We start from the raw sequence: 21965 nt of genomic DNA on the forward strand, positions 1-21965 counted from the left end.
CCTGTTATGCACCTGTAGACCTAGCAGGCACAGACACAGATGCACCTGTTATGCACCTGTAGACCTGGCAGGCACAGACACAGAGGCACCTGTTATGCACCTGTAGACCAGGCAGGCACAGACACAGAGGCACCTGTTATGCACCTATAGACCTGGCAGGCACAGGCACAGAGGCACCTGTTATAAACCTGTGGACCTGGCAGGCACAGACACAGATGCACCTGTTATGCACCTGTAGACCTGGTAGGCACAGACACAGAGGCACCTGTTATGCAACTGTAGACCTGGCAGGCACAGACACAGAGGCACCTGTTATGCACCTGTAGACGTGGCAGGCACAGACACAGAGGCACCTGTTATGCAACTGTAGACCAGGCAGGCACAGACACAGAGGCACCTGCTATGCACCTGTAGACCTGGCAGGCACAGACACAGAGGCACCTGTTATGCACCTGTAGACCTGGCAGGCACAGACACAGAGACACCTGTTATGTACCTGTAGACCTGGCAGGCACAGACACAGAGGCACCTGTTATGCACCTGTAGACCTGGCAGGCACAGACACAGATGCACCTGTAGACCTGGCAGGCACAGACACAGAGGCACCTGTTATGTACCTATAGACCTGGCAGGCACAGACACTGAGGCACCTGCTATGCACCTGTTATGCACCTGTAGACCTGGCAGGCACAGACACAGATGCACCTATAGACCTGGCAGGCACAGACACAGACAGCCAACTCTACACTCTATGCTGATTACTTCAGACAAACTCAACTCCCACAAACAAAATGGCAGACAATAATACAGTCGAAGTCGGAAGTTTACATACACTTAGGTTGAAGTCATTGAAAACTCGTTTTTCAACCAAACTTGTTAACAAACTATAGTTTTGGCAAGTCGGTTAGGACATCTACTTTGTGCATGACACAAGTAATTTTTCCAACAATTGTTTACAGACAGATTATTTCACTTATAATTCACTGTATCACAATTCCAGTGGGTTAGAAGTTTACATACACTAAGTTGACTGTGCCTTTAAACAGCTTGGAAAATTCCAAAAAATGATTTCATGGCTTTAGAAGTTTCTGATAGGCTAATTGACATAATTGCTGATAGGCTAATTGACATCATTTGAGTCAATTGGAGGTGTACCTGTGGATGTATTTCAAGGGTTATCTTCAAACTCAGTGCCTCTTAGCTTGACATCATGGGAAAATCAAAAGAAATCAGCCAAGACCTCAGAAAAAAATTGTAGACCTCGACAAGTCTGGTTCATCCTTGGGAGCAATTTCCAAACGCCTGAAGGTACCACGTTCATCTGTATAAACAATAGTATGCAAGTTTAAACACCATGGGACCACGCAACCGTCAAACCGCTCAGGAAGGAGACGCGTTCTGTCTCCTAGAAATGAACGTACTTTGGTGTGAAAAGTGCAAATCAATCCCAGAACAACAGCAAAGGACCTTGTGATGACGCTGGAGGAAACAGGTACAGAGTATCTATATCCACAGTAAAACGAGTCCTATATCGACATAACCTGAAAGGCCGCTCAGCAAGGAAGAAGCCACTGCTCCAAAACCGCCATACAAAAGCCAGAATACGGTTTGCAACTGCACATTGGGGCAACGATCATACTTTTTGGAGAAATGTCCCCTGGTCTGATGAAACAGAAATAGAACTGTTTGGCCATAATGACCATTGTTATGTTTGGAGGAAAAAGAGAGATGCTTGCAAGCCGAAGAACACCATCCCCACTGTGAAGCACGGGGTGGGCAGCATCATGTGTTGGGGTGCTTTGCTGCAGGAGGGACTGATGCACTTCACAAAATAGATGGCATCATGAGGCAGGAAAATTATGTGGATATATTGAAGCAACATCTCAAGACATCAGTCAGGAAGTTAAAGCTTGGTCGCAAATGGGTCTTCCAAATGTACAATGACCACAGGCATACTTCCAAAGTTGTGGCAAAATGGCTTAAGGACAACAAAGTCAAGGTATTGGAGTGGCCATCACAAAGCCCTGACCTCAATCCCATAGAAAATTTGTGGGCAGAACTGAAAAAGCGTATGCGAGCAAGGAGGCCTCTACACCTGACTCAGTTACAAAAGCTCTGTCAGGAGGAATGGGCCCAAATTCACCCAAATTATTGTGGGAAGCTTGTGGAAGGCTACCTGATATGTTTGACCCAAGTTAAACATTTTAAAGGCAATGCTACCAAATACTAATTGAGTGTATGTAAACTTCTGACCCACTGGGAATGTGATGAAAGAAATAAAAGCTGAAATAAATCATTCTCTCTACTATTATTCTGACATTTCAGATTCTTAAAATAAAGTGGTGATCCTAACTGACCTAAGACAGAGAATTTTTACTAGGATTAAATGTCCGGAATTGTGAAAAACGGAGTTTAAATGTATTTGGCTAAGGTGTATGTAAACTTCCGACTTCAACTGTATATATTTTTAAACAGGTAGATAACGTGAACATGTTGTTATTATTGGTATGAATGGCTGTTGGAATCAGTACCATCGCACCCAGACAAACAGAGCAGCTACTGTAACAGCGGCACACCTTCAGCTTATCTCAGAGCGTTGCATTGTGGGTATCTCCTACTACAGTACCTGAAAGGCCACTGATGACGGACAGCAGGAGAAGTGGTTTCCATGGCGACCCCATACTTGTTCAGGCGGGTCCCCCCTTCAGCAGCGTTGTCAGAAGGTCTGTTTCTTCATTAAAGCTGTGCCTAAGAAATACACACCACAACATTCAACTGGTTGTTAGTAGGTTTAAAGCTGTGCCTAAGAAATACACACCACAACATTCAACTGGTTGTTAGTAGGTTTAAAGCTGTGCCTAAGAAATACACACAACAACATTCAACTGTTTGTTAGTAGGTTTAAAGCTGTGCCTAAGAAATACACACAACAACATTCAACTGGTTGTTAGTAGGTTTAAAGCTGTGCCTAAGAAATACACACAACAACATTCAACTGGTTGTTAGTAGGTTTAAAGCTGTGCCTAAGAAATACACACAACAACATTCAACTGTTTGTTAGTAGGTTTAAAGCTGTGCCTAAGAAATACACACAACAACATTCAACTGGTTGTTAGTAGGTTTAAAGCTGTGCCTAAGAAATACACACCACAACATTCAACTGGTTGTTAGTAGGTTTAAAGCTGTGCCTAAGAAATACACACAACAACATTCAACTGTTTGTTAGGAGGTTTAAAGCTGTGCCTAAGAAATACACACAACAACATTCAACTGTTTGTTAGTAGGTTTAAAGCTGTGCCTAAGAAATACACACAACAACATTCAACTGGTTGTTAGTAGGTTTAAAGCTGTGCCTAAGAAATACACACAACAACATTCAACTGTTTGTTAGGAGGTTTAAAGCTGTGCCTAAGAAATACACACAACAACATTCAACTGGTTGTTAGGAGGTTTAAAGCTGTGCCTAAGAAATACACACAACAACATTCAACTGCTTGTTGCCAGTTTAAGCTGTTTCAACGGACAAGCTCACATTGGAGGAATTTACCAACCCCCACCCTTCATATTCTGAATGTAAAAGTGTGTTTACATTAGGGAATACTTGTGAATTTGAGGGTATAGTGTTTAAAGGCCCAGTACTGTGTTTTATATCATGTTGTACTTCAGCAAATGAAACTAACACAGTAAAAGTGTGAATTTCTTTAATCTGTGTTATTTTCTGACAGTTACTGATTGAAAATACAATCTACACAGGACCTTCTAACCAGCAGGTTTGCATGGGCGGAGTTTCTGGTTCCCATGGTGACATCACCAGGTGGTCATGTGTTAAAAGAGTAATAACAAAGAGTTCCAAAGCTCTCTGCCAATAACAGCTAGTTTTCACTTCCCCCTCCCCAATCAGACCACTCCCAGACAGTCCTAGCAACATTCTTGATTTAGAAAGTGTTTTGATAAAAAGCTACTACTGCCCATTTTCATGGAAATCTACCACAGTAAGGTACTTAATTGTTACCCAGAAATGATTTTATATTCATATAAAAAAAACATCTGCATTGGACATTTAAGTTAAAGTTAACGTTATGTTGGCATGGTTTTTAGAAGGCACACATGGTTGATATGGGAAACGGAGCCCCAGAGGCAGTAGTTGTAAAGCTGCTGACGTGTGGCTGTAGGATATGATGGATATGAAGGATATATAGGATATGAAGGATATGATGGGTATGTAGGATATGAAGGATATGATGGATATGATGGGTATGTAGGATATGTAGGATATGTAGGATATGTAGGATATGTAGTATATGAAGGATATGTAGGATATGATGGATATGATGGATATGAAGGATATGATGGATATGATGGATTTGTAGGATATGATGGATATGATGGGTATGTAGGATATGATGGATATGAAGGATATGTAGGATATGTAGGATATGAAGGATATGATGGATATGATGGGTATGTAGGATATGAAGGATATGTAGGATATGATGGATATGTAGGATATGATGGATATGATGGATATGTAGGATATGATGGATATGTAGGATTTGTAGGATATGATGGATATGTAGGATATGATGGATATGTAGGATATGATGGATATGTAGGATTTGTAGGATATGATGGATATGTAGGATATGTAGGATATGATGGATATGTAGGATATGAAGGATATGATGGATTTGTAGGATATGATGGATATGATGGATATGTAGGATTTGTAGGATATGATGGATATGTAGGATATGATGGATATGTAGGATATGATGGATATGTAGGATTTGTAGGATATGATGGATATGTAGGATATGTAGGATATGATGGATATGTAGGATATGAAGGATATGATGGATTTGTAGGATATGATGGATATGAAGGATATGTAGGATATGATGGATTTGTAGGATATGATGGATATGATGGATATGATGTATATGTAGGATATGTAGGATATGAAGGATATGATGGATATGTAGGATATGATGGATATGATGGGTATGTAGGATATGATGGATATGAAGGATATGTAGGATATGATGGATATGTAGGATATGAAGGATATGTAGGATATGATGGATATGTAGGATATGATGGATATGTAGGATATGAAGGATATGATGGATATGATGGATATGATGGATATGATGGATATGATGGATATGATGGATATGTAGGATATGATGGATATGATGGATATGATGGATATGATGGATATGATGGATATGATGGATATGATGGATATGTAGGATATGATGGATATGATGGATATGATGGATATGATGGATATGATGGATATGAAGGATATGTAGGATATGATGGATATGTAGGATATGATGGATTTGATGGATATGAAGGATATGATGGATATGATGGATATGTAGGATATGTAGGATATGATGGATATGAAGGATATGTAGGATATTTAGGATATGATGGATATGAAGGATATGTAGGATATGATGGATATGATGGATATGTAGGATATGATGGATATGAAGGATATGTAGGATATGTAGGATATGATGGATATGAAGGATATGTAGGATATGATGGATATGATGGATATGTAGGATATGTAGGATATGATGGATATGAAGGATATGTAGGATATGATGGATATGTAGGATTTGTAGGATATGATGGATATGTAGGATATGATGGATATGTAGGATTTGTAGGATATGATGGATATGTAGGATATGTAGGATATGATGGATATGTAGGATTTGTAGGATATGATGGATATGTAGGATATGATGGATATGTAGGATTTGTAGGATATGATGGATTTGTAGGATATGAAGGATATGTAGGATATGATGGATATGTAGGATTTGTAGGATATGATGGATTTGTAGGATATGATGGATATGTAGGATATGATGGATATGATGGATATGAAGGATATGTAGGATATGATGGATATGTAGGATTTGTAGGATATGATGGATATGTAGGATATGATGGATATGTAGGATTTGTAGGATATGATGGATATGTAGGATATGTAGGATATGATGGATATGTAGGATTTGTAGGATATGATGGATTTGTAGGATATGATGGATATGATGGATATGTAGGATATGATGGATATGTAGGATATGTAGGATATGATGGATATGATGGATATGTAGGATATGTAGGATATGATGGATATGAAGGATATGTAGGATATGATGGATATGTAGGATTTGTAGGATATGATGGATATGTAGGATATGATGGATATGTAGGATTTGTAGGATATGATGGATATGTAGGATATGTAGGATATGATGGATATGTAGGATTTGTAGGATATGATGGATATGTAGGATATGATGGATATGTAGGATTTGTAGGATATGATGGATTTGTAGGATATGAAGGATATGTAGGATATGATGGATATGTAGGATTTGTAGGATATGATGGATTTGTAGGATATGATGGATATGTAGGATATGTAGGATATGATGGATATGATGGATATGAAGGATATGTAGGATATGATGGATATGTAGGATTTGTAGGATATGATGGATATGTAGGATATGATGGATATGTAGGATTTGTAGGATATGATGGATATGTAGGATATGTAGGATATGATGGATATGTAGGATTTGTAGGATATGATGGATTTGTAGGATATGATGGATATGATGGATATGTAGGATATGATGGATATGTAGGATATGTAGGATATGATGGATTTGTAGGATATGATGGATATGATGGATATGAAGGATATGATGGATATGATGGATATGATGGATATGATGGATATGATGGATATGTAGGATATGATGGATATGTAGGATATGATGGATATGTAGGATATGATGGATATGATGGATATGATGGATATGATGGATATGTAGGATATGATGGATATGATGGATATGATGGATATGTAGGATATGATGGATATGTAGGATATGATGGATATGTAGGATATGATGGATATGTAGGATATGATGGATATGATGGATATGATGGATATGATGGATATGTAGGATATGAAGGATATGATGGATATGTAGGATATGATGGATATGATGGGTATGTAGGATATGATGGATATGAAGGATATGTAGGATATGATGGATATGTAGGATATGATGGATATGTAGGATATGAAGGATATGATGGATATGATGGATATGATGGATATGTAGGATATGATGGATATGATGGATATGATGGATATGATGGATATGATGGATATGATGGATATGATGGATATGATGGATATGTAGGATATGAAGGATATGATGGATATGATGGATATGAAGGATATGTAGGATATGATGGATATGTAGGATATGATGGATATGTAGGATATGAAGGATATGATGGATATGATGGATATGATGGATATGTAGGATATGATGGATATGATGGATATGATGGATATGATGGATATGATGGATATGATGGATATGATGGATATGATGGATATGTAGGATATGATGGATATGATGGATATGATGGATATGATGGATATGATGGATATGATGGATATGAAGGATATGTAGGATATGATGGATATGAAGGATATGTAGGATATGATGGATTTGTAGGATATGATGGATATGTAGGATATGAAGGATATGATGGATATGTAGGATATGATGGATTTGATGGATATGAAGGATATGATGGATATGATGGGTATGTAGGATATGATGGATATGAAGGATATGTAGGATATGATGGATATGTAGGATTTGTAGGATATGATGGATATGTAGGATATGATGGATATGTAGAATATGATGGATTTGATGGATATGAAGGATATGATGGATATGATGGATATGATGGATATGATGGATATGATGGATATGATGGATATGATGGATATGATGGATATGATGGATATGTAGGATATGATGGATATGTAGGATATGATGGATATGTAGGATATGATGGATATGTAGGATATGATGGATATGTAGGATTTGTAGGATATGAAGGATATGTAGGATATGATGGATATGTAGGATATGATGGATTTGATGGATATGAAGGATATGATGGATATGATGGATATGATGGATATGATGGATATGTAGGATATGATGGATATGTAGGATATGATGGATATGATGGATAGGATGATATAATTGTAGGAGGCACCTTGGGAAGAGAAGGGAGAGAGAACCCAACAGTAGGGAGCTGTATTTCCTTTTGCTCTGCAGGATGTTTGTTCCTACATTCATGAATTACATTTTATTTTTGCAGTAAGTTTGTTCCTACATGAATTAATTACATTTTATTTTTGCAGTAAGTTTGTTCCTACATGAATTAATTACATTTTATTTTTGTGTCAAATCGCAAGTTAGCAACCCATCCCTTACGGGAATAATTGAGCCATAAAGAAACATTACAATATTTCACAGTGATAACACGATGCTACTTCTCAGGTGTTAGGTGCAGTGGCCACAGCATAAAGAATGAATAAGACATCAATATATAGTATAATAGCAAATAATGTTATCCAATCAATAATTATAACCCTAGAGCAGTAAACAGAATCAATAGAGATCAATACAGACAGATATGGCAGCATTGATTCAGATCAGAGCATGGAGGGAGATGTTGCTTTAGGCAGATTGCAGTAGTTTACAGCTGTCTGTCTGTCTGTTTGCTTTCAGTCTGTCTTTCATATCTGCTCTGCTCTGAGCGATGAGGGCTGGGAACAATGAGAGCTGTGCACGTCAAGACAGAGCCTCTCCTACCCTCCTCAGTCTTCCCTCTCCCCAGCCCCCCCCCTCCTCTGCCTCTCCTCGTCATCCTCCTTTCCTCATCCTTCCCTCTCCCCAGCCCCCCCCCTTCTCAGCCTCTCCTCTTCAGCCTCTCCTTTTCAGCCTCCCCTCTTCTCCTCTTCAGCCTCCCCTCCTCAGCCTCTCCTCTTCATCCTTCTCTCATCAGCCTCCCCTCATCCTCTCATCAGCCCTGCCTCCTCATCCTCTCCTCATCCTACTCTCCTCAGTCTCCCCTCTTCACCCTCCTCTCCTCATCCTCCTCTCCTCAGCCTTCTCTTCATATCCTCACCAGCCTCTGTCTCTCTCTCATCCTCTCTCTGTCTCTGTCTCTCTCTCTCTCTCTCATCCTCTCTCTGAGTCTCTGTCTCTCTCCATCATCGCTCTCTCCATCCCCTCTCTTTCATTATCACTCTCCTCTCTACTCATCCCATCTCCCTCCCTCTCCTCTCCCCATCCTCCCACATGGCACCACAGTCTTCACCACTCACAACAGACAGACTGACTGACAGATAGAGCCAATCCTCATCCCTTCTGCACTACAGATCACAACAGACTTGCAGTGCTCTAGACTACAGGTTCTCTAGCCTACAGGTTCACTAGTCTACAGGTTCACTAGTCTACAGGTTCACTAGTCTACAGGTTAACAAGTTTACAGATTCTCTAGTCTACAGGTTCACTAGTCTACAGGTTCACTAGTCTACAGGTTCACTAGTCTACAGGTTCACTAGTCTACAGGTTCTCTAGTCTACAGGTTCACTAGTCTACAGATTCTCTAGTCTAAAGGTTCACTAGTCTACAGGTTCACTAGTCTACAGGTTCACTAGTCTACAGGTTCACTAGTCTGCAGGTTCTCTAGTCTACAGGTTCACGAGTCTACAGGTTCACTAGTCTACAGGTTCACTAGTCTACAGGTTAACGCGTCTACAGGTTCACTAGTCTACAGGTTCTCTAGTCTACAGGTTCACTAGTCTACAGGTTCACTAGTCTACAGGTTCACTAGTCTACAGGATCACTAGTCGAAAAGTTCTCATGCTACAGGTTCTCTAGTCTACAGGTTCACTAGTCTACAGGTTCTCTAGTCTACAGGTTAACACGTCTACAGGTTCACTAGCCTACAGGTTCTCTAGTCTACAGGTTCACTAGTCTACAGGTTCACTAGTCTACAGGTTCACTAGTCTACAGGTTCTCTAGTCTACAGGTTCTCTAGTCTACAGGTTCACTAGTCTACAGGTTCTCTAGTCTACAGGTTCACTAGTCTACAGGCTCACTAGTCTACAGGTTCACGAGTCTACAGGTTCACTAGTCTACAGGTTCACTAGTCTACAGGTTAACGAGTCTACAGGTTCACTAGTCTACAGGTTCATTAGTCTACAGGTTCACTAGTCTACAGGCTCACTAGTCTACAGGTTCACTAGTCTACAGGTTCACTAGTCTACAGGTTCACTAGTCTACAGGTTCATTAGTCTACAGGTTCACTAGTCTACAGGCTCACTAGTCTACAGGTTCACTAGTTTACAGATTCACTAGTCTACAGGTTCTCTAGTCTACAGGTTCACTAGTCTACAGGTTCTCTAGTCTACAGATTATCTAGTCTACAGGTTCACTAGTCTACAGGTTCACTAGTCTACAGGTTCACTAGTCTACAGGTTCACTAGTCTACAGGTTCCCTAGTCTACAGGTTCACTAGTCTACAGGCTCACTAGTCTACAGATTATCTAGTCTACAGGTTCACTAGTCTACAGGTTCACTAGTCTACAGGTTCACTAGTCTACAGGTTCACTAGTCTACAGGTTCACTAGTCTACAGGTTCACTAGTCTACAGGTTCTCTAGTCTACAGGTTCACGAGTCTACAGGTTCACTAGTCTACAGGTTCACTAGTCTACAGGTTAACGCGTCTACAGGTTCACTAGCCTACAGGTTCACTAGTCTACAGGTTCACTAGTCTACAGGTTCACTAGTCTACAGGTTCTCTAGTCTACAGGTTCTCTAGTCTACAGGTTCACTAGTCTACAGGTTCACTAGTCTAGAGGCTCACTAGTCTACAGGTTCTCTAGTCTACAGTTTCACGAGTCTACAGGTTCACTAGTCTACAGGTTCACTAGTCTACAGGTTAACGAGTCTACAGGTTCACTAGTCTACAGGTTCACTAGTCTACAGGTTCACTAGTCTACAGGCTCACTAGTCTACAGGTACTCTAGTCTACAGGTTCACTAGTCTACAGGTTCTCTAGTCTACAGATTCTCTAGTCTACAGGTTCACTAGTCTACAGGTTCACTAGTCTACAGGTTCACTAGTCTACAGGTTCTCTAGTCTACAGGTTCACTAGTCTACAGGTTCTCTAGTCTACAGGTGCTCTAGTCTACAGGTTCACTAGTCTACAGGTTCACTAGTCTCCAGGCTCACTAGTCTACAGGTTCCCTAGTCTACATGTTCACGAGTCTACATGTTCACTAGTCTACAGGTTCACTAGTCTACAGGCTCACTAGTCTACAGGTTCACTAGTCTACAGGTTCACTAGTCTACAGGTTCTCTAGTCTACAGGTTCACTAGTCTACAGGTTAACGAGTCTACAGGTTCACTAGTCTACAGGTTCACTAGTCTACAGGTTCTCTAGTCTACAGGTTCACTAGTCGAAAAGTTCTCAAGTCTACAGGGAACTAGCTTCACTGGAAAAGATCAAGAATGCGTCCTAAATGTCTCCCTAGGGCCCTGGTAGACATGTTGTGCAGTATAAAGGGTGTCCTAAATGTCTCCCTAGGGCCCTGGTAGACATGTTGTGCAGTATAAAGGGTGTCCTAAATGTCTCCCTAGGGCCCTGGTAGACATGTTGTGCAGTATAAAGGGTGTCCTAAATGTCTCCCTAGGGCCCTGGTAGACATGTTGTGCCGTATAAAGGGTGTCCTAAATGTCTCCCTAGGGCCGTGGTAAACATGTTGTGCAGTATAAAGGGTGTCCTAAATGTCTCCCTAGGGCCCTGGTAGACATGTTGTGCAGTATAAAGGGTGTCCTAAATGTCTCCCTAGGGCTCTGGTAGACATGTTGTGCAGTATAAAGGGTGTCCTAAATGTCTCCCTAGGGCCCTGGTAGACATGTTGTGCAGTATAAAGGGTGTCCTAAATATCTCCCTAGGGCCCTAGTAGACATGTTGTGCAGTATAAAGGGAACAATCATGTGGGACATGAGCTGCAAGCAGATTAACTAATGTGCAGGCAGATTAATTGATGTGCAGGCAGATTAACTGATGTTCAAGCAGATTAACTAAAGTGCAGGCAGATTAACTGATGTGCAGGCAGATTAACTGATGTACAGGCAGATTAACTGATGTGCAGGCAGATTAACTGATGTGCAGGCAGATTAATTGATGTGCAGGCAGATTAACTGATGTGCAGGCAGATTAATTGATGTGCAGGCAGATTAACTGATGTGCAGGCATATTAATTGATGTGCAGGCAGATTAACTGATGTGCAGGCAGATTAACTGAGGTGCAGGCAGATTAACTGATGTTCAGGCAGATTAATTGATGTGCAGGCAGATTAACTGATGTGCAGGCAGATTAATTGATGTGCAGGCAGATTAACTGATGTGCAGGCAGATTAACTGATGTGCAGGCAGATTAACTGATGTGCAGGCAGATTAATTGATGTGCAGGCAGATTAACTGATGTGCAGGCAGATTAATTGATGTGCAGGCAGATTATCTGACGTTCAAGCAGATTAATTGATGTGCAGGCAGATTAACTGATGTGCAGGCAGATTAACTGATGTTCAAGCAGATTAACTAAAGTGCAGGCAGATTAATTGATGTTCAAGCAGATTATCTGATGTGCAGGCAGATTAACTGATGTGCAGGCAGATTATCTGATGTGCAGGTATATTAACTGATGTGCAGGCAGATTAACTGATGTGCAGGCAGATTAACTGATGTGCATGCAGATTCATTGATGTGTAGGCAGATTAACTAATGTGCAGGCTAATTAGTCATGGAAACATGGCCTATCATCTCTCCCTCATCTCCCTCATCGATTTTTCAAACAAACCTAAACAGACAAGGATTATTTAAACACCTTGCCAGCAACTTAGTTTCTTCTTAGAAACACAGACATTACAAACAGACACATCAGGATGGCAGGTAGCCTACTGGTTAGAGGAGGCAGGTAGCCTAGTAGTTAGAGCGTTAGGCCAGTAACCGATAGGTTGCTTGATTGAATCCCCGGGCTGACAAGGTAAATATATGTCGTTCTGCCCCCAAACAAGGCAGTTAACCCACTGTTCCTAGGGTGTCATTGTAAATAAGAATTTAATTTGAACTGACTTGCCTAGTTAAATAAATATTGTTTTTAAAAATTACCTTAGTAGCTACTTAGTAACAAACACATTAAAGCTACTTAGTAACAAACACATTAAAGCTACTTAGTAACAAACACATTAAAGCATTTTAGTAACAAACACATTAAAGCTACTTAGTAACAAACACATTAAAGCATCTTAGTAACAAACACATTAAAGCTACTTAGTAACAAACACATTACATATACTTCGTAACAAACACATTAAAGCTACTTAGTAACAAACACATTAAAGCTACTTAGTAACAAACACATTGAAGCTACGTAGTAACAAACACATTAAAGCTACTTAGTAACAAACACATTAAAGCTACTTAGAAACAAACACATTAAAGCTACTTAGTAACAAACACATTAAAGCTACTTAGTAACAAACGCATTAAAGCTACTTAGTAACAAACACATTAAAGCTACTTAGTAACAAACACATTAAAGCTACTTAGTAACAAACACATTAACTTAGTAGCTACTTAGTAACACACACATTAAATCTACTTAGTAACAAACACATTAACTTAGTAGCTACTTAGTAACACACACAATAAATCTACTTAGTAACAAACACATTAAAGCTACTTAGTAACACACACATTAAAGCTACTTAGTAACAATCACATTAAAGCTACTTAGTAACAAACACATTAAAGCTACTTAGTAACAAACACATTAAAGCTACTTAGTAACAAACACATTAACACTACTTAGTAACAAACACATTAAAGCTACTTAGAAACAAACACATTAAAGCTACTTAGTAACAAACACATTAAAGCTACTTAGTAACAAACACATTAATGCTACTTAGTAACAAACATATCTGCCCAATGCATCACCGGGGGCAAACTACCTGCCCTCCAGGACACCTACAGCACTCGATTTCACAGGAAGGCCAAAAAGATCATCAAGGACAACAACCACCTGAGCCACTGTCTGTTCACCCCGCTATCATCCAGAAGGCGAGGTCAGTACAGGTGCATCAAAGCTGGGACTGAGAGACTGAAAAACAACTTCCACGTCAAGGCCATCAGACTGTTAAACAGCCATCACTAGGTGGCTTCCACCCGGTTACGTAACCCTGCACCTTAGAGGCTGCTGCCCCACATACATAGACATGGAATCACTGGCCACTTTAATAATGGAACACTAGTCACTCTAATAATGTTTACATATTTTTGCTTTACTCATCTCATATGAAAATACTGTATTCTATTCTACTGTATTTTAGTCTATGCCACTCCGCGCATTCTAATATTTATATATTCCTTAATTCCATTATTTTACTTTTAGATGTGTTTATTGTTGTGTATTGTTAGATATTACTGCACTGTTGGAGCTAGAAACACAAGCATTTCACTACACCTGCAATAAGATGTGTATGAGACAATAAGATCTGCTAAACATGTGTATGTGACCAATAAGATGTGATCAACGCAAGCCTCATGGAATCCCCAACCAGCCAGGCACATAGAGAACGCCATAAGCCCAATGCCTTCTCTTTCTAACCATTAACTCTCAACAACTCTGTAATAGACTCCAGTTTATTAAACTCTCCACAGGTGAGAGGAAGGTTCCAGAATTAATATATCCTCCAGGCTTGCTAGTGCTGACTGACTGACTGGATGGCTTACTGACTGACTGACTAACTGACTGATTGACTGACTGACTGGCTGACTGACTGACTGACTGGCTGATTGACTGACTAACTGACTGACTGACTAACTGACTGACTGACTGGCTGACTGACTGGCTGATTGACTGACTGACTGACTGACTGGCTGATTGACTAACTGACTGACTAACTGACTGATTGACTGACTGACTGACTGACTAACTGACTGACTGACTGGCTGACTGACTGGCTGATTGACTGACTGACTGGCTGACTGACTGGCTGATTGACTAACTGACTGACTAACTGACTGATTGACTGACTGACTGACTGGCTGATTGACTAACTGACTGACTAACTGACTGATTGACTGACTGACTGACTAACTGACTGACTGACTGACTGACTGACTGACTGGCTGGCTGATTGACTGACTAACTGACTGATTGACTGACTGACTGACTGACTGGCTGACTGACTGACTAACTGACTGACTGACTGACTGACTGACTGACTGATTGACTGACTAACTGACTGACTGACTGACTGACTGACTGACTGAATGGATGGCTTACTGATTGACTAACTGGTTGACTGACTGGCTGATTGACTGACTGGCTGACTGACTAACTGACTGACTGACTAACTGACTGAATGGATGGCTTACTGGCTGACTGACTAACTGACTGATTGACTGACTGGCTAACTGACTGACTGGCTAACTGACTGACTGACTGGCTGATTGACTAACTGACTGACTGACTGATTGATTGACTGACTGGCTGATTGACTGACTAACTGACTGACTGACTAACTGACTGACTGACTGGCTGACTGACTGACTGGCTGATTGATTGACTGACTGGCTGACTGACTGGATGGCTTACTGACTGGCTGACTGACTGGCTGGCTGGCTGACTGGATGGCTTACTGACTGGCTGGATGGCTGAATGACTGACTGACTGACTGGCTGGCTGACTGGGTGGCTTACTGACTGGCTGACTGGCTGGCTGACTAACTGATTTTTGGGAGGCTGTAGTGTAGAGAGATTCTCTGGTGTATGTTAAGTAATGTGGGCCAGGGCCTGCAGTCAGCCAGTCAGCCAGCCTGTCTACGGTTAATCTGGTGTATCTGTAATGAATACTCAGGGAGAAAAAGGTGTAGATTAACGTGCAGAGCACGGCAGGTGTTTATTTCGCCTTCACAGAAGGCAGGAATCGTTGTCACATGCAGGCAATGGCCATACACAGGTAGGCAAACAGGCAGATGAATCACAACTAGGACTGAAGGATATAACTGGTTCTCACAAACGAGCCAGGAAAAGGCTTAGTAGAGTCAAAACGAACAATACCTCACAAAGGCACAAACAGAATGAACTGAACTAAATAAGGAGCTGATGAGAACAGGTGAGTAACTAACACAGGTGAAATCAATGAACAAAAATAAAAGACGGGGCTATGTTCAAGAACACAATGAAACAGAACACAAGGTTGACTAAGAAAATAAATACAGAACCTTACAGTATGTTAAGTAATGTGGGCCAGGGCTGCAGTCAGCCAATCAGCCAGACAGCCAGCCAGCCAGTCAGCCAGCCTGTCTAAGGTTCATTTTGTGTATGTTAAGTAATGTGGGCCAGGGCTGCAGTCAGCCAATCAGCCAGACAAGTCAGCCAGTCAAGTCAGCCAGTCAGCCAGCCAGCCAGTCAGCCAGCCTGTCTAAGGTTCATTTGGTGTATGTTAAGTAATGTGTGCCAGGGCTTCAGTCAGCCAGTCAGCCAGACAAGTCAGCCAGTCAGCCAGCCAGCCAGTCAGCCAGCCTGTCTAAGGTTAATTTGGTGTATGTTAAGTAATGTGGGCCAGGGCTGCAGTGAGCCAGTCAGCCAGCCAGCCAGCCAGCCAGCCAGCCAGTCAGCCAGTCAGCCAGCCTGTCGGCCAGTCAGGCAGCCAGCCAGTCAGGCAACCAGTCAGCCAGCCAGTCAGGCAGCCTGTCAGTCAGCCAGCCAGTCAGTCAGCCTGTCAGTCAGCCTGTCAGTCAGTCAGCCAGTCAGTCAGCCTGTCAGTCAGTCAGCCAGTCAGCCAGTCAGCCAGTTAGCCAGTCAGCCTGTCAGTTAGTCAGTCAGTCAGTCAGCCAGTCAGCCAGTCAGCCAGTCAGCCAGTCAGCCAGTCAGTCAGCCTGTCAGTCAGCCAGTCAGTCAGCCAGTCAGCCAGTCAGTCAGGCAGTCAGTCAGTTAGCCAGTCAGCCAGTCAGTCAGCCAGTTAGCCAGTCAGCCAGCCAGTCAGTCAGCCAGTCAGCATGTCAGCCAGTTAGCCAGTCAGCCAGCCAGTCAGTCAGCCAGTCAGCATGTCAGCCAGTCAGCCAGTCAGTCAGCCAGTCAGCCAGTCAGCCAGTCAGCCAGTCTGTCTAAAGTTAATCTGGTGTAGGACAGATCTACCGCTAGAACAGATCTTGGTTGAGTTGAGAGTGACAGATCTATAACACATTTCTATGTGAATTTGGTTGGGTTGAGAGTGACAGATCTACGACACATTTCTATGTGAATTTGTTTGGGTTGACCAAAAAGGTACATATTGCAGCTTAAAGTGGTATAACGAGTTTATCTCAGCATTACTTCCATGTTTCCTCCAACTATGATACCCCATTTAGAAACTCTGAGTCTGTACTTTTAGCAAATGTAAAAATAAGCAAATAACTTCAATTTGATAGAAGCCTCAATAGAGAAATCTGGACACATACAATGATTGGGCAGAGTGCCAGGGTGGGTTTCATGAGTTAAAACAGGTCAATGTTTATTCAATTGGGAGATGTGTGGACGTGGACGTGTTTAACTCTTCTTGGACCAGAAGTCCTCACAAGAATAGTATACAGACAAATATTGGGCCAACTGCGGACATTCTGTTCGGCCACAGGGTCAAATGCTATTTCTAGGGGGTTTAGGGTTAAGGTTAGAATTAGTGTTAGGGTTAGAATTACGTTAAGGGTTAGGAGCTAGGGTAAGGTTTAGGGCTAGGGTTAGGAGCTAGGGTAAGGTTTAGGGCTAGGGTTAGGAGCTAGGGTAAGGTTTAGGGCTAGGGTTAAGGTTAGGTTTTTGGGCTAAGGTTAGGATTAGGGTAAAAGTACAGGTTAGTGTTAGGGAAAATAGGATTTTGAATGGAACTGAAATGTGTGTCCCCACAAGGTTAGCTGTACAAGACTCTCTCTGTGTGTGTGTGTGTGTGTGTGTGTGCGTGACTGAGTGAGAGAACTGTATTATACAGTCCTGTCACACACCACCAGGTGTCTTTGACCGGCCACCCCCATTGGTGCTGAAACATGAGAATTGAAAGAGGTACAGAGAAGTGGCAGACTGACATGATGGTCAGCTTTGATGTGGTAAGAAATACTATCCACCCTGCACTAGAGCACACTCCTATCTCTTCATCCATCACACATACTGTACATCTGAGAGGAAACCTGCCACTCCTATCTCTTCATCCACACCACATACTGTACATCTGAGAGGAAACCTGCCACTCCTATCTCTTCATCCACACCACATACTGTACATCTGAGAGGAAACCTGCCACTCCTATCTCTTCATCCACACCACATACTGTACATCTGAGAGGAAACCTGCCACTCCTATCTCTTCATCCACACCACATACTGTACATCTGAGAGGAAACCTGCCACTCCTATCTCTTCATCCATCCCACATACTGTACATCTGAGAGGAAACCTGCCACTCCTATCTCTTCATCCATCCCACATACTGTACATCTGAGAGGAAACCTGCCACTCCTATCTCTTCATCCACACCACATACTGTACATCTGAGAGGAATACTGCCACTCCTATCTCTTCATCCATCTCACATACTGTACGTCTGAGAGGAAACCTGCCACTCCTATCTCTTCATCCATCCCACATACTGTACATCTGAGAGGAAACCTGCCACTCCTATCTCTTCATCCAAACCACATACTGTACGTCTGAGAGGAAACCTGCCACTCCTATCTCTTCATCCACACCACATACTGTACATCTGAGAGGAAACCTGCCACTCCTATCTCTTCATCCAAACCACATACTGTACGTCTGAGAGGAAACCTGCCACTCCTATCTCTTCATCCATCCCACATACTGTACATCTGAGAGGAAACCTGCCACTCCTATCTCTTCATCCATCCCACATACTGTACATCTGAGAGGAATACTGCCACTCCTATCTCTTCATCCATCCCACATACTGTACATCTGAGAGGAATACTGCCACTCCTATCTCTTCATCCAAACCACATACTGTACGTCTGAGAGGAATACTGCCACTCCTATCTCTTCATCCAAACCACATACTGTACATCTGAGAGGAAACCTGCCACTCCTATCTCTTCATCCACACCACATACTGTACGTCTGAGAGGAATACTGCCACTCCTATCTCTTCATCCATCCCACATACTGTACGTCTGAGAGGAAACCTGCCACTCCTATCTCTTCATCCATCCCACATACTGTACGTCTGAGAGGAAACCTGCCACTCCTATCTCTTCATCCACACCACATACTGTACATCTGAGAGGAAACCTGCCACTCCTATCTCTTCATCCATCCCACATACTGTACGTCTGAGAGGAATACTGCCACTCCTATCTCTTCATCCATCCCACATACTGTACATCTGAGAGGAAACCTGCCACTCCTATCTCTTCATCCATCCCACATACTGTACATCTGAGAGGAAACCTGCCACTCCTATCTCTTCATCCACACCACATACTGTACATCTGAGAGGAAACCTGCCACTCCTATCTCTTCATCCAAACCACATACTGTACATCTGAGAGGAATACTGCCACTCCTATCTCTTCATCCATCCCACATACTGTACATCTGAGAGGAAACCTGCCACTCCTATCTCTTCATCCATACCACATACTGTACATCTGAGAGGAAACCTGCCACTCCTATCTCTTCATCCATCCCACATACTGTACATCTGAGAGGAATACTGCCACTCCTATTTCTTCATCCATCCCACATACTGTACATCTGAGAGGAAACCTGCCACTCCTATCTCTTCATCCATCCCACATACTGTACGTCTGAGAGGAATACTGCCACTCCTATCTCTTCATCCATCCCACATACTGTACGTCTGAGAGGAAACCTGCCACTCCTATCTCTTCATCCATCCCACATACTGTACGTCTGAGAGGAAACCTGCCACTCCTATCTCTTCATCCACACCACATACTGTACATCTGAGAGGAAACCTGCCACTCCTATCTCTTCATCCATCCCACATACTGTACGTCTGAGAGGAATACTGCCACTCATATCTCTTCATCCATCCCACATACTGTACATCTGAGAGGAAACCTGCCACTCCTATCTCTTCATCCATCCCACATACTGTACATCTGAGAGGAAACCTGCCACTCCTATCTCTTCATCCACACCACATACTGTACATCTGAGAGGAAACCTGCCACTCCTATCTCTTCATCCAAACCACATACTGTACATCTGAGAGGAATACTGCCACTCCTATCTCTTCATCCATCCCACATACTGTACATCTGAGAGGAAACCTGCCACTCCTATCTCTTCATCCATACCACATACTGTACATCTGAGAGGAAACCTGCCACTCCTATCTCTTCATCCATCCCACATACTGTACATCTGAGAGGAATACTGCCACTCCTATTTCTTCATCCATCCCACATACTGTACATCTGAGAGGAAACCTGCCACTCCTATCTCTTCATCCATCCCACATACTGTACGTCTGAGAGGAATACTGCCACTCCTATCTCTTCATCCATCCCACATACTGTACGTCTGAGAGGAAACCTGCCACTCCTATCTCTTCATCCATCCCACATACTGTACGTCTGAGAGGAAACCTGCCACTCCTATCTCTTCATCCACACCACATACTGTACATCTGAGAGGAAACCTGCCACTCCTATCTCTTCATCCATCCCACATACTGTACGTCTGAGAGGAATACTGCCACTCCTATCTCTTCATCCATCCCACATACTGTACGTCTGAGAGGAATACTGCCAAATTCCTATGTCTTCATCCAAACCACATACTGTACATCTGAGAGGAATACTGCCACTCCTATCTCTTCATCCATACCACATACTGTACATCTGAGAGGAAACCTGCCACTCCTATCTCTTCATCCATCCCACATACTGTACGTCTGAGAGGAATACTGCCACTCCTATCTCTTCATCCATCCCACATACTGTACATCTGAGAGGAAACCTGCCACTCCTATCTCTTCATCCATCCCACATACTGTACATCTGAGAGGAAACCTGCCACTCCTATCTCTTCATCCACACCACATACTGTACATCTGAGAGGAAACCTGCCACTCCTATCTCTTCATCCAAACCACATACTGTACATCTGAGAGGAATACTGCCACTCCTATCTCTTCATCCATCCCACATACTGTACATCTGAGAGGAAACCTGCCACTCCTATCTCTTCATCCATACCACATACTGTACATCTGAGAGGAAACCTGCCACTCCTATCTCTTCATCCATCCCACATACTGTACATCTGAGAGGAATACTGCCACTCCTATTTCTTCATCCATCCCACATACTGTACATCTGAGAGGAAACCTGCCACTCCTATCTCTTCATCCATCCCACATACTGTACGTCTGAGAGGAATACTGCCACTCCTATCTCTTCATCCATCCCACATACTGTACGTCTGAGAGGAAACCTGCCACTCCTATCTCTTCATCCATCCCACATACTGTACGTCTGAGAGGAAACCTGCCACTCCTATCTCTTCATCCACACCACATACTGTACATCTGAGAGGAAACCTGCCACTCCTATCTCTTCATCCATCCCACATACTGTACGTCTGAGAGGAATACTGCCACTCCTATCTCTTCATCCATCCCACATACTGTACATCTGAGAGGAAACCTGCCACTCCTATCTCTTCATCCGTCCCACATACTGTACATCTGAGAGGAAACCTGCCACTCCTATCTCTTCATCCACACCACATACTGTACATCTGAGAGGAAACCTGCCACTCCTATCTCTTCATCCAAACCACATACTGTACATCTGAGAGGAATACTGCCACTCCTATCTCTTCATCCATCCCACATACTGTACATCTGAGAGGAAACCTGCCACTCCTATCTCTTCATCCATACCACATACTGTACATCTGAGAGGAAACCTGCCACTCCTATCTCTTCATCCATCCCACAT

General features: G+C 42.4%; 1 protein-coding gene across 1 annotated transcript in view; it reads right to left on the reverse strand.

Annotated features, from left to right (window-relative positions):
* Window positions 1–21965, reverse strand: part of cntn5 (contactin 5) — a 493785-nt gene that overhangs the window by 360945 nt on the left and 110875 nt on the right. Inside the window, exon 2 of the mRNA XM_071358202.1 lies at window positions 2627–2748. Coding sequence (XP_071214303.1) covers window positions 2627–2681 — 55 coding nt within the window. The 5' untranslated portion in view covers window positions 2682–2748. The remainder of the gene's footprint in view (window positions 1–2626; window positions 2749–21965) is intronic.

This window comes from Salvelinus alpinus, chromosome 21 (genome assembly GCF_045679555.1).
Source record: "Salvelinus alpinus chromosome 21, SLU_Salpinus.1, whole genome shotgun sequence".
In the NCBI taxonomy this organism is placed as follows: domain Eukaryota; kingdom Metazoa; phylum Chordata; class Actinopteri; order Salmoniformes; family Salmonidae; genus Salvelinus; species Salvelinus alpinus.